General features: G+C 42.7%; 1 protein-coding gene across 2 annotated transcripts in view; it reads right to left on the bottom strand.

The window, feature by feature from the left end:
- UTP20 (UTP20 small subunit processome component) overlaps nt 1-13,649 on the bottom strand; it is a 65,970-nt gene that overhangs the window by 17,979 nt on the left and 34,342 nt on the right. For both annotated transcript variants that reach the window (XM_075498059.1, XM_075498068.1), the window contains 15 exons: nt 12,101-12,180; nt 10,916-11,142; nt 9,798-9,942; nt 9,299-9,386; nt 7,780-7,923; nt 7,092-7,142; nt 6,852-7,004; nt 6,154-6,309; nt 5,615-5,755; nt 4,623-4,760; nt 3,765-3,904; nt 3,156-3,235; nt 2,010-2,299; nt 1,341-1,480; nt 706-862 (listed from right to left, as the gene is read on the bottom strand). In XM_075498059.1, coding sequence (XP_075354174.1) covers nt 706-862; nt 1,341-1,480; nt 2,010-2,299; nt 3,156-3,235; nt 3,765-3,904; nt 4,623-4,760; nt 5,615-5,755; nt 6,154-6,309; nt 6,852-7,004; nt 7,092-7,142; nt 7,780-7,923; nt 9,299-9,386; nt 9,798-9,942; nt 10,916-11,142; nt 12,101-12,180 — 2,130 coding nt within the window. The remainder of the gene's footprint in view (nt 1-705; nt 863-1,340; nt 1,481-2,009; nt 2,300-3,155; nt 3,236-3,764; nt 3,905-4,622; nt 4,761-5,614; nt 5,756-6,153; nt 6,310-6,851; nt 7,005-7,091; nt 7,143-7,779; nt 7,924-9,298; nt 9,387-9,797; nt 9,943-10,915; nt 11,143-12,100; nt 12,181-13,649) is intronic.

The following is a 13,649-nucleotide window of genomic DNA, read 5'->3' as shown; positions in this document are numbered from 1 at the left end:
ACTCACACACTGCACTTGAGCTCTCGTTATATGAAAAAAATCACGGGGAAGACAAGAATCCATGTACCAGCAAGCAGGAAGAGGACCCCTGTCCCTCCACACACTGGCAGGAGGGCTGGAATCTCCTCTTTCTCCAGTGCTCTTACTGGTATTTCTAGGCTGTACTAATTGGTGCTTTTACTGTTAAAGCAGCCAGAAGCTCCCACTATTCTACTAGTAATTCACACAGAAAATTATTCTTAACCCAAACCACTGTGGAAAGAGGAAAGACGAATTGATAGTCAGAGCCTTGGCTCTTGATCTAGGAAGCAAGACTTCCATTAGCATCACCACATACTATCTGTGCAGTCTCTGTGGCAACTCACCTCAGATGATGCTTGGCCCTAATGAACTTACTGGAAAGATTCCCATTAATTTTATCGGAACCAGAAATTCATCCTTCACCTCCAAACCTCAACTCTTCAATGGGAAGATGGAGATCTACTCTTCTTCCCTGCTTAGACTCTAAGTTCTTTGGGTATAGAACCTCACCTGACACTTGGCATAACAAAGACTGATGTAGGCACTAGCAATAGTATTTAGTTGTATTATACCAAGCTATTCTACCAGCGCAAAACAATTTCAGTAGCAACTTCCCTTTGGATTCTCCTCCTATCACATTAAAAAAATCTACAGAGAGCAGAAGAGGAAGAATTTCACCATTACCTGGTACCCATGGACAAGAGTGGACTGCATCTCTTTTAAGATGTACAGAAAGTACCGCACTCCCAACACTTCCATGATTTTAGTGAGGGTGTTACGGGCGATGTCCCGGATTTCCTGAAATCTGTTCCTCAGAAATGTGCAGACTTTCAGTAGGATGCTGGAAAAGGAGATAGACAGCTTAGTTCACCCCCAAACAGAGCATAACTAATTAAACTATTAGCTAAGGAGGCTGCTTTTCAGGGATGTTTTACAACCAGAGCTATACTCAAAGCCAGCATCACAGAAAGGCTTTATAGTCATACACACACCTACTGTCCTTCAAGACATTTTACAGACTGTCCTGTCTTTCTGTACACTATTCTTTCCCCAGCTCTGCCACCTCTACCCCTGCACCTTGCTTCACAGCTCTGCTCTTATTTAAGGATTTACCAAGTTCCTTTCAAACTTAGCTTTAGAGAAGTCAAATGCTGACAGAGAGGAATGTCACTAGGAAAATGCATTTCCAAAAGAAGTATTTAAGGACTGTTAGGATGGCCCACTTGGATTTAGCCTTATACATAACCACAGCTTAAGAAAGGTGCCTGCACTCATTCCCAGCACAATGAACAGCATTTAAGGAGCTCTGGCAGGATTACCTTGGCAGGTTGGCTTCCATCACTTCTTGGGGAAGACACTGCATCATCCTGACCATTGCAAAAGCTAATGGAATACGAACTACTTCGTCGTCATTCACAACATTGGATTTCACAAGCTTGTGTTCCTCATCTCTTTTAACCTTTTAAAGACAGAGCAAGACACAATGCACTTTTAATATACCTAAATATAATGAACAGTTTTAAATACATCCTGCTTTTTCTCAACAAACCCTGAGAAGAGGCCAAAGCAGCAAGCTGCTGTCCTCCACTGACTACAGGAAAAACCCAGACAGCTAAAGGACACGTGAGATGAATCCTTGTGTTTTCAATACAGAAGCTAAGTTGGGTGCTAGCAAGTACCTGAGAACTTTTCAACGGGCTGCACAAAGTGAATCGTTTCACTTGTGTGGTTCAAGCCAGTTCTCAGCAGGGAAGTGAAGACACCACACCCACAGTGACCAGAGGGTCTGTCAGTAATCTGGATGACACACTAAAGGGGGATGAACCCTCTTTTGTGCTTTCAGGTGGACTCTCTCCAGTTGCACCTTTTTTTTTTTTTTTTTTTTTTTTTAATGTGCTGCATTTCCACTGGGCTCTTTGAAGTAGCACCCCAACCCTTACAGTAGCAGCACAGGCCTGCAAGCCACCTTTCCAAAGCCAAATCCTTACCTTTGCAACAATACACCTGTGCAGTTTAGGCAAGATGCTGACTGTAACTGTATCTTGAATGTGTTTGATCAGACATTCCAGTTCCTCTTTATTTCGGGGTAGGAAAGAAACGGGTTTAGTCACTTGCTCAGCATCTTCAGATGTCTCAGCTGCATGCTCAGGTTCTGCGGGCTCCTCAGTACGATTCTCCCCTTTGTTTTTCTCAACTACCTCCTCTTCTCCTTCACTCTGCTCCAGCTCCATGGCTTCTTCAGCCTCCAACACTGGCTCAAGGTCCATGGCAGCAGCTTCTGTCAAGTAATTGCCAAAAGCACAGGTAAATATAGGAGGTCACAAAAATCAAGCCCTTAGAAGAGACTCTTGTGATGGCTTTGTTCTGGACAAAGCTCCTACCTATCATCAGCAACAGCAAACAATCACTAAGCATCAGAGTTGTTTTACTGGGTAGAGAAGCTCTGGCATGCCAGTTTCTGATAATCACCCCTCAGGGCTAGGCTTAAAGCAAAGACTAGGTTGCTCTTCAGCTGAACTCCATAGACAGCTTAGCAAAGGTCAGTGTGCTGAAACTAAGCTTAGAGAACTGCCATTCACTTACATTTGAGAATTTCACAAGGCAAGAGGTACTGAAAGCACAGCTGTGAGATATCCTCCTCCTTCCTCAGAATATCCCAAAGGCTACAACATAGATAACCACAATGGTGAAGAAGCCAAAGATATCTCTTCTTCCCATGAAATAGCGGGGTAAGCAACTCCAGGACATACAGCACCGTCATTAGGCTGCAGGTAACAATGAGAGCAGCCAACATCAAGGACAAAAAACTCAGATGTGGCAGCAGCTACATGGGAGGGTGCAGACCTTGGTGAACCCCCCAGATCTGCATAAACCCATCCTGGGCTGTTTTGGCTTATGGAAGCCTGGGATGGAGAAGTAATGTGGAGATGGTTCCCCTTCACCTCTCCTCACTGTGTCAACACACAAGAGGACAGTCTGCATTGTTCCAAGGAGGTAAGTCAAAACTAGCTTTCCAATATGCACATTTTAAAAGCTAGGAGTAGCTAACCGCAAGAGTAAACCACAAAATTTTGATTAGCTGCACTTTGAGCAATTAGAGGTAGAGTTTCTACAATCAGGAGCAGAAAGCTCACCTTGGTTCTCAATGGTCACAAGCTGCTTTTCAAGTGTTTTGTGGTCAAAGTGAAAGGCTTCCAGCACTGTCTCTAACAAGCTGCGGAAGGAAAACACAAAGAGAGGTCAGCTCTCCGCCCAAAATGGAGAAGCTGCATAGCCCAACACAATGGAAAACCTTAAAAGAGCTTTTTAAAAAAACTGAGACTCAGTGACAGTGCAGCTTAAGGAGGTTTATCCTGAAATAACAACCCAGGAAATTAAAACTGGTTGTTTTTCAGCTAGATGCATTTAGTGACCTAGCTTACTGTGAAACCTAACAGACAGTGGTACTGGAGCAATGGAGGTGCCCCAGGACCAGGGACAGCCTGACAGGAGCAGAAGCTGCTAATGCCAGCATGCACTTAGTGAGACCCAGCATGAGAAAGCAATGACCTGTTCATCCTTTATAGCTCAGTCACATCGAACTGCAAGGCCATGCCTACTTTCACTTGCATAAGCCCACCTCAAAGTGGTCAATCTCTCATCCCAGGGAAGAGGCTAAAATCCATGTGATGCTCCTTAAGACACTGAATTTTGCCTTAGCAGTCTTTGGAGAAACCTAGAGCAACATCGCTCACAGTACTTACCTGACTCCCAGCTTTGGACTGATCTGTCCTGTTTGCAGGACATGGATGAAATGCTTTAAGTGGTACAAGTACGCTGACCATGAGAGATGTCGGCAGACAGCTCCAACAACTTCAACTGAGGCTGTTACCATATTTTCATGCTGCCCAAAAGACAGAAATTCAGTTTCTGTTAGCATTCATGCTGAACGTGTCTAAAGCATTCTTTACTCAAAGCAACAGGAGCCAGAAGAAGTACTGTCTGTCTAGTGGGGATGCTTGGTATTCAGTGTTATGTCACCCTTCAAACAAAAATGTCACCCTTCAAACTTTAATTACAAAGCTACTAATGATTTCAGTGGTTTTCAGCTGATTCCTGCAGTTCCCCCATAACTCCAGAGAAAAGAGTATTTATTCCCACCTCAGGAACCTAGGCTGTTCCACCTAGGAACAGCCTATGTTCCCCACCACACACATTCTGCTGCCAAAGAGTGACTAACCTCACAACTGAACAGGAAGAGAGCAGTTTGGAGGCAGAGGGGAAAAAATAATAACCTGATTACAAAAAATGCAAGCAAATATAACCCCAAGTAGAAAAAAATAATAAACTAACCCAAAACAAAAAAAACAAACCCCAAACAGTTGAGATATCCATCTTTGACAAACAGGACAGGTTTAGCAGATATAGGACTGGGCCCAGACTGCATCTGCACCTTCCAAACCCTCCTTCTGCCACCAAAAGAAACACAGTGCTCTTGTCTGAAAGGGCAGCACTCACTCCACAAACCTATCAGTCTTTTGAAGTAGTTAGTCTTTTAAGGAGAATAGTATACAAGAAAGGTAAAAATATTCAAAAGGGATGCATTCAATTTAAAAGCCTACCTTAAGCATTTTTTCATTAAAAATGGCAGTAGTAGCATAAGGCATGATGTAGTTCTGCAGGGATTTGGAAGACAGCACAAGCTTTTTTTCAGTGAGCTGCTTAGCCAGTTTCCTCAGAGCTCGTGCCCTCCTGTGGATCTGAGCCAAACATGAGAGACAGTGAATGAGGTGGCCCTTGAGTCACAGCTAGCACGAGGGAGAACATACATTCAGCAGTTCTGAAAATGCCTCAATTTTAAGTAATGACATAAACATATTACGGTCATTTCCCAAGGACAGGCCATGCCCTTTTCCTTCAGTCTCTGGGCTTTCACTAGCCTTCTGCCTCAATAAATATTCCAACTCAATGGAATATTTCACTGTGAATCCACAATTGTAAGACTGTGCCATCTTCAGGTATCAGACAAGGGAGGCAACTGATACACGATGAGAAGGCCTAATAAAATTACAAGGAAAAAATTTAGACTACATATAACTACAAATGTAGCAAAGGCTCTCTGCATCTCTGAAAGCAGGAGAAACGCTGTATTTTCATACTGCAAGAAAAACCAGGACAGCAGGCTTTGTGCAACATTTATATCACAAAGGCCAGTGAATGAAAAGGGGCTGCACAGCCTCCAGACAGAGAGTAGCAAGGAACAGGCTACTGAAAACAAAAAGACCTGTTCCCTGCCTACGTCAGTGGGATCCTCAGGACACTGTTGCTGACTGCGGGCTGGGTCACACACAGGTTGTAATGTGGAGTTGCCTGCTCAAGATCATGAACAATCACTTAAAAAGAAAGCAATTCTTTTAGCTTAATTAGGAAGAGGTAAAAACCATGTCCCCTGTTTTTTTTTTTTTTTTTTTTTTTTTAAATAATACCTAATGACACAGGTTCAATTTCTCTATAAAGACAGCGCACAGATGCTTTGGAAAAAATTACCCCACAATAAAATGCTTTTGCTTTGGCTGGGGGAGAGAGGCACTAGGCGGTGCCTGTCGCCTTTTACCTGCATGTGTTTCATGTTCTCAAAGAAGTCCATGTCGGGATCATGGCGGTTGGTCAACTGGACCAAATCCCGGAATTCGGGATTTGCTGGGAACGTTTGAATGAGGCAGGAAAGCAATGATGTGTAGTCCTGCTGGATGCTCTACAAACAGCAAGCAGTGAACATTAAGTACCCCTCAGAGAGGTTGCTATACACTCCTCAGAACAGCAGTGCTGTCATTTACAAGTGTTTCAGGCCAACAAGTCCTATTCTTTGGTAACATCAAATACACCTATGTTTTGGACTGCACATAAATTAGTCTCCCCTCCAAAGAATGAGCTACAACTAAGAAAAGCTGAACAATGGCAAAGAAACACGAGACAGCTGAGTTCTATAACTTTTTAGATTTTTATAAGATTTCAAATGAAGGGTAAGTTTACAGTGGGTACCTCCACTTCTTATCCCAGCAAGAGACTCAGAGATCTCATCCATAAAATGTCTCATATATGCTGGTGTCCTGAAGACAGCTGGAGATATGTAATCAGATAGCACTGCCTTACCTCAGTCTTACTCTTCAGCCCCCTTCTCACAGACTCCAGGAGAGTGTGCTGGATTAGCTCCTTGTAGTCATCTTCTGTGTGGTCGATTTCTGCCAGTCGGCGAATAAAACTGGTCAAGCAAAGGCTTGCGTTGTCACTAAGAGCCATATCCCCTAGCTGAGTGGATGAAGAAATTGTACCACATGAGTCTGGATACGACACCTTTTTCCCCCCAAAAGACTGGACTGGACAGTACCACTGGACACAACATAACAAGGCCTGTAGAGACCCAGTAACTCTTGAGACCCTTCCTGTAGAAGTTCTAGTCCTGAATTAATGCCCACCCTTCCAATCAGGAAAAATCCTTTTAAATTTACCAGCAGGCCCATACAACCAGAACATGCTGCAACAAAAAGAAAAGCATCCTTTCAAGACTGTAATATGCCTTTTATACAGTACAACTAGACCAAACAGTTCCAGGGCTCACTGACAGGTGCACTGCGCTTGGGTGAGCCTTCCTGCTGCACTGTATTTGCCCTTCAGGACACACAGATTAAAAGACAAGTGGACAAAACTTAAAAACAGGTGTTTGGAAGAAGGCTCAAATATGCTCTCTGAATGTTTTGCAGTGTCAAAAAAAAGCCAATGAAAATAATTTGGAAGTTAGATTCATCACAGACACATGGTGCACAAAGCAAGAGAAGGAACATTCAGCCAACCTGGATGGTATAGAAGCAGTTGTGCATAACGGGGATGAGGAAGTCGATATCCACTGCTTGCATTTCCTTGATGTGGGCTGTGATTGACTGGAATGCTGACAGACGTACATCGAAGTCAATATCATCGAGATGTCGTTGATCAAAGGCATTCAGCTAAGACAGAGCAACAAGTTGTTCATGAAAAAGGCCAGATGACAATACAATGTTGGGGAAAAAAGCGAGCAAAGAAACTGTGCGTACCTTAACGACATCAGTAATATACTTCAATTCACTGTCCAAATCAGATAAAGTCTAAAAAGAAACATAAAAGAAAACAGTTTAACTGTTAATAGTCGTTAAAAACTTGGAAAACTCAAGACTTCACCACTTGAGACAATAAAATAAAGAAAGCAACAGCATCAACCTTTCTCCTGTTAGAAGCTTAATAAAAGCCATTCTTCCATAAGTTGGAAGATGTGTGTTTTAAATTCCTAAGTTTCTAAATATCTACAGTGAGTGTTTCCTGGGTTTTCCTGCTGAAAAAAAAGTTATGTAAGTCACTTCAAAGAAGTACAAAACACCCTGACTGCTATAAATCTGTGAGAGAAGAACACAAATAAAAATCATCTTCAGGACGCTGAAATCCGTTCTTATTTCATAAAGATACAGGATTCGTTACGGATGAAGTGTGCTTTATTTGGCTTCTCTTACGCAAAAGAACCCTGGTGATGCTCACATCAACCAGGCTGTAAGCCAAAACTTTTACAAATCTTCATGCAGCTCATTAATTTCTATCATATACAATTCTGTTACTTTCACTTAACAGATTATGTAGATTAAAAAGGGTTTTAAGCTCACAGACAACAAAGATAAATACTGCTATTTATTTTGTTCTTGATCTCTTAGAAGAAGTAAAAAAAGCACAAAAAGACATGTAAAAATGCAATACCTGAAATACCAAGCACAACTTATGTCGAGACAGTTTGTTCTGGATTACAGAAAAAAGCTTTGCCAGTGGTTTGAGAAAGCTTGTAGGGTTTGAGCAATGCCTCAGCAAGTTCTGCACTGTCTCCAGAATGTCAATCTCTGTACCCTGAAAGAGACAGATAACTGTCAATAAATACTGAAACCTCATGAGATTATTTCATTTCCTTGGGAAATATTTCAAGACACAGAGTGAACTTAACCACTTTGCTGTATTTTATTCAGATCACAGATACTGAATGAGAACAAAGAACTAGGAGGACACACTCAATGCAGTCATCAAATCTCTCAGAAGCACTTGCAAACCTTTCAATTAGACACAAGCACAGTGTCAGAGAAGAGTGCCATCATGATGAAGGCTTCTTTTTTGTGTCTTTTCTCAAATGACTCAAAGGTCAGGAGAACTAATAGAGCTTTAAAAAGTAGTCTTTCTTTAACCTGTGAAACGAACATTAACAGCACCATATACTTGTATGATCTCCCTGCATGGAAATTATATATGGTCCACTAATGATTCACAGATTTAAAAGCCAAGAACCCTCTGTGAACAATTAAATGACCACTTGCAAAGCAGAAGCTACAGCTTGCTGCCTAGGAGTTCTTTCTGCAAACCTAAAATCTCTCATTGAGCAACTGCACGTCTTTTAAGAAAAACAAGACCCACAAGGATTCAGGCAATCAAGCTGAATAATCAATAGATTCATTCATTGTAGATGGGACTATATGGCTGAAAACAAGGTTTGGCAGCAGGGGAAACCCAGACAAAGTAGTCTACCAATATCCTCAGTGCTTCATTTATTTAACACTTTACAAAATCCTAAGCCATGGAGCTCTGCTTCCTTCAACTGCAGCCCATATGCTTTGTGTGCCTGAGGAATTTAGGATTTTAGGGAAGTTTCAGATCTGAGATACACTTCTGTACCCATAGACGGATTCCTTAAGAGTGGAAGGAGAACAGAATGGAAGCAGGAGATATGGGAGCATGTTAATAGTACTGTATAACGTTTGCCTTTCATCTTGCAACAGACCAATGTAGCACTGCGCATTACACAGCATGTACTACATACTCAACCATATGTATTCATATTGCTGTCCAGATGCTGTGACTTTGGATTTGGGGTGCATAAAATCCACAGTGAAGAAGAGCATTTATTTCAAACACTGCAAGGAATTTGGTGGATTGACTACAGTGGCAAAGAAAGTAAAGATTGCATTAAGCACTTCTGCAGACCTTCCTCGTGAAAAGGGGGAACAGAGTCAGCCTGGGCACTGCCATCCCTGCAAAGCATCCAGTGACTTGTACATATCAACATGCAATAGCACAGCATGCTGAGCAGCCTACAAACACATGAAGACTTGATTTCAGGCTAATCATGAGAAATACAGCATGCAATCACTAAGATTTTTAACTGCATCTTAAACATCTACTTTATTAAAAGAAAAATATATGGGGGGGGGGGGGGGCACAAGTAATTTCCACTTACCTGCTCCATGTTACTCTGATAAAGGAAAGGGAGGAGGAGGCTCACAAGCACTGAATTCTGACTCTTTTCTTGTATAAATTTGCTGATCCTGCACAATGAGACAAAGTAATTTACTATTTTATACCAATCCAATCACCAGTATAGAGTAAAGAACTCCTCAGTCAGTACTAGTGCCATATCACAGGGCTTTGTCAGCCCATCCATCTGTGCCCAGGCTAATAGAGCGTACCCACCAAAATCATGGTATCAGGCCACATATTCAGTTCCACACAACTGTAGGCATTTCTGTACTTTTCCTACCCCCAAGAGGCACTGGTTTTGAGTACCAGAAATAGAAACAGCTAGAATCAATTTCTGAAAACTTTTCCCCTCAGTCACCAGCAACTTGCAAGGTCAGTGAGATGTAATGTTTTTTAATTTGCAACCTATTATGAAAAGCCTCTTTCTTCCTCCCTCCTTCTAACTTTTTAACTGTTTTGAGCTCTAAAGAATCACTTACTTGGAAAGTATACTCAGCTCTTTGCTGACTTGAGCTCTGTACTTCTTCTTTTTCACCTTCTCCACATTTAACATTGTTTTGCTGAAGTACTGAAGTATGGCAGGAACATGAGGCAGAACCAAGCGGCAACCTAGGCTGAGGGTCTCTGTAAGGGATACAATAGTTAGCAACACCCAACTCTGCTGCAATCAACAGAAGGGAGATCCAACCCTACACAAACAAAGGGGGAAACACAGACAAAGGAGGTTTCATAAGTGGAAGGAAAAAAAAAAAAAATCAATGGGAGCTATGAACGTGTAGGGCAGCTGGCTGCTGGGAACATGCACCAGCACTTGCTGAGACCAAGTCTAACGTGTCTGAGCTGGGACCAAAGAAAGCAAACATCGGGAATAAAAGTTCTCCTCACAGATTTCAGTAACAGTCCCAGTAAGTATGGGCTTATCAAAAGGTACCAAGGAGGTTCCTCAAAGGTAGTAATTGTCTCCTAAAATGGCTGGAGCATTTATAGATGCAGTTTTCTTTATTCTACCACTGACCTCTTGTGCAAATCAAAGCTGCCATAACACAGGCACCGCGATAAGTGCTCTCCTTTCCACTGCCTTTCAGTGTTACAGGTGGCGATTGCTCCACAGCATCAAACACAGCACACCACACCCTTCCCGTCTATTACCACTCAGAAGGAATCAAGGGCAGGTCTTTCTTGTCAGAGAGCAGAGAATAAACCTCAGCAACACATAACCATGTGCACGTGGGGAGTGGGCTTTTGTATAAAACTTGATGTTAGGCTCAGAGTCAAGTCAGCAATGCAGTTCTTGAAGTTATCCTATCATTCAAAGCTTCATGCACAAAACAGGTCGACAACACATTCTTCCCCTTCATACGGAATTTCTCCATGCTCAGGACCCTGACACTCAAACGTGGATCTCACCAGTCACAAGACAAGCAGGACTTTACAGTTCTTGAGCATGCCAACGCCAATTTGTACATTGACTTTTCCATCTCCACTGGGAGGTCTCCTTCCCCAGTATTCTCAGCCAGCGCAAAGACAACCTCAACATAATCTAACACCTCCATCCAAACCACCCAATGGGCCTCTCACGACTCTTACGCAGGCATACCTTCTGTCACATCTCCAGTGACCATGACAACACAGTCAGTCACGCTCAAACTGGAAACCTGCTCCGTGGGTTCAAAATCTGGGGTGTTGAGAAGGCTATCAGCTATGTCCATCACAAGACTGGATGTGGCCTCAGACAGATTCTTGGCTGACAGGACAGCAAACACATTTGACAGTATATCACACTCTGGGCGATCTGGCTGCTGCTTGGCCAGCAAGGGGAAGTACCTGAGAGAAAGATTATAAAAAAGGTAGGCTGAAAATTTAAGTTCAGAACTTCATAATTCTTTTGTGCAAAAAGTCACACAAAAAGACAATGACATCTTGAAGTCTTGTACTTCAAACAGGGAAAAAGTGCAAAAAAATCACAGAATGACAGTGTAATGAAAAACAGAATGAATGGAGGTTGAGAGGTCATCAAGTCCCTTTTCTTGCTTCAAGATAGCATAATCTAAACCTAACCCTTTCTCCACAGATGTTTGTTCAAGTCTCCTGTTAGCCTGCTCCTAACCTAATGATCCAATACCATTTTTTACAGAAGTTTGTATATAAATTCTTCATGCCTACAAATGACATGTCTTAAAACACATACTGGATACTTTAGCAAAGGAAAAGCAGTGAGTCTGTGGAAGAGGTAAAAATCACTCAAGACAGCTGAGCTGGAATTTCTCACACTGTCTGCATCAAAGCTCTTACAACTTCCAGTGTCAGAATTTCAGTCACAGATTCTGTGCGGGACCTGCCCCCATTCTTACATAAAATAGAAATAGGGAATCAAAAACATGAGTGACATCACGTATTGTAAAACTGATTCCCCACCTTCCAAGACTAAGAAGTCACTGGTCAAAACACAGACATACTCTGTGTCAGCCCCAAGAAGTCAGCCCTCCTCCTCCTCACCCGTCAGCTGGGTTTGGGCTACATATCTGCTTGGTTGTTCATATATGGGAAAAGCAGTCCAATAAAAAGAGAGTAATTGCATAAACTGGAAAGCTCCAACTGCATCTGGACTGCTATCAAAAGAATAACAGTCTAATAGATATAAAATACTATAAAATATTTCTATAAAATATTCTAACAGAATAATTTGACACAATTATTCATAACCTGTTAGTGTGCTCTTTTTTCCTTGAATTTTGTGTACTCAGGAGAAGTACTTATGCTTCTTTGCGAGAAGAACACTTACCTGGGATTCTTACTCCAGGTGTGAATGAGTTTGAGCAGAAAAGTTGGAGAATATTGACTCTCTGAAGCCAATCTGCAGACCTAAAGGAGATAAAAATCAGATACCAATGCAACATGAGTAGGTAAAGCCACTTAAAAACCTCATCACTAACAAAGACCTCACTACAATCTATAGTTTACCTTTTCCCAGCTCCCTCAATATTTGTGGAAACACTCTTAGATCATCTTACTCCTATTTATACACTATTCCAGGAACCATTTTTGCCCTCCCCTTGAAACTGTCTCCCCATGGAGCCTCACATTTGCTGCAGAGACCTAGCAACCTCTGTGGACATACCTATGAGATCTCAAGCACGACACCCAAGATTCACTCCTCCCACACTTCCTATGCCCTGGCCGCAGCACCTGCCATTCTTGCCATCTGCTCTATGTCTCCATGGCCTTGCTGCTATAAAAGCACCCTCTCTGCTCAGGGAGAGGCTCAAGCACTGCACCGCACCCCAGGAATGGGATCTCCTAATAGGGTTTTGTGTCCAAAACAGCCTCACCTAAGAGTTTCCCAGTCTAAGCCCCACACAGTAGCTGCTGGTCCTTCACATGACTGGACACAGACAAGAGATCCAGGGCACAGGTCTGGCTCCCTCCTCTCTGCCACTCTGCAACCCAACAGACTGCACACAAGTCACACAGCTGGGTTTCCACCCTGACCACAGCTGGACTGTCAGCAGGGCACTGCTGGTGAACAGGCAGGGGAGGCTCCAGTGCATTCAGGGGCAATAGCCAGGATGGTGCATGTCAGGTTTGGACTAGCTCATTCTGGGCTCAAGACCTGAGCATAACAGAAAAGAAGGCAGGTCTGACTGTCATAGCCAGGGTCTTAGAAAGCTTCTTCTCCTGCCCCCAAAGGCTGGTAATATTATTGCTCTGCATAAAACAGAGCTTTTCTGAATGATGTACAGTGAAGAGTAAAACGTTAATCCAATCCTGCAGGAATGCTCCCGTGCAGGCTAACAATACTGAGCCTCTGCAGCAAACTCCTGGGGTATGAAGAGCAGCAAACTCCAGTTGCAAGTACAACAGGCTTAAAACAATTTGCCCTCTCCAAGAGTTTTTATATAACTCAGTTCCATAGCCTTAAAAAAGGAAAGCACACAAGTCTAATGATTCTTCTGCCAAAACCAAATCTTCACAGAGTTCACTGGTAGAGACTCCCTCTAGAGAGTGCTTCTGGATCATACTACCATCCAAGCTCCAAAACCAGCTCTGTCTTCCTGACATCTATAAGGACAACAGGAATTCTAACCATTTAACAATAATTTTACATCTTGTTCAGATTTACTCGGCATTTCCAAGCACAATGCTCCCTGAAAGCATTAAGTACTTTGCTGACTTAAAGCCTGAACCACATGCTTGAACTGCTCTGGGACTGCAGTATATGTTCACTGCTTCGCCCATGTGGCACCCTGGCCTTGAAAAGACTCCATGGACAAGCCAGGAACATACAACTCTGTGTTGCTCAGCCCAGTGAAATACAGAGCTATATGCACTGC

The sequence above is a fragment of the Mycteria americana genome, chromosome 1 (genome assembly GCF_035582795.1).
Source record: "Mycteria americana isolate JAX WOST 10 ecotype Jacksonville Zoo and Gardens chromosome 1, USCA_MyAme_1.0, whole genome shotgun sequence".
NCBI lineage: Eukaryota > Metazoa > Chordata > Aves > Ciconiiformes > Ciconiidae > Mycteria > Mycteria americana.
This window is presented reverse-complemented; position numbering and strand designations above follow the sequence as displayed.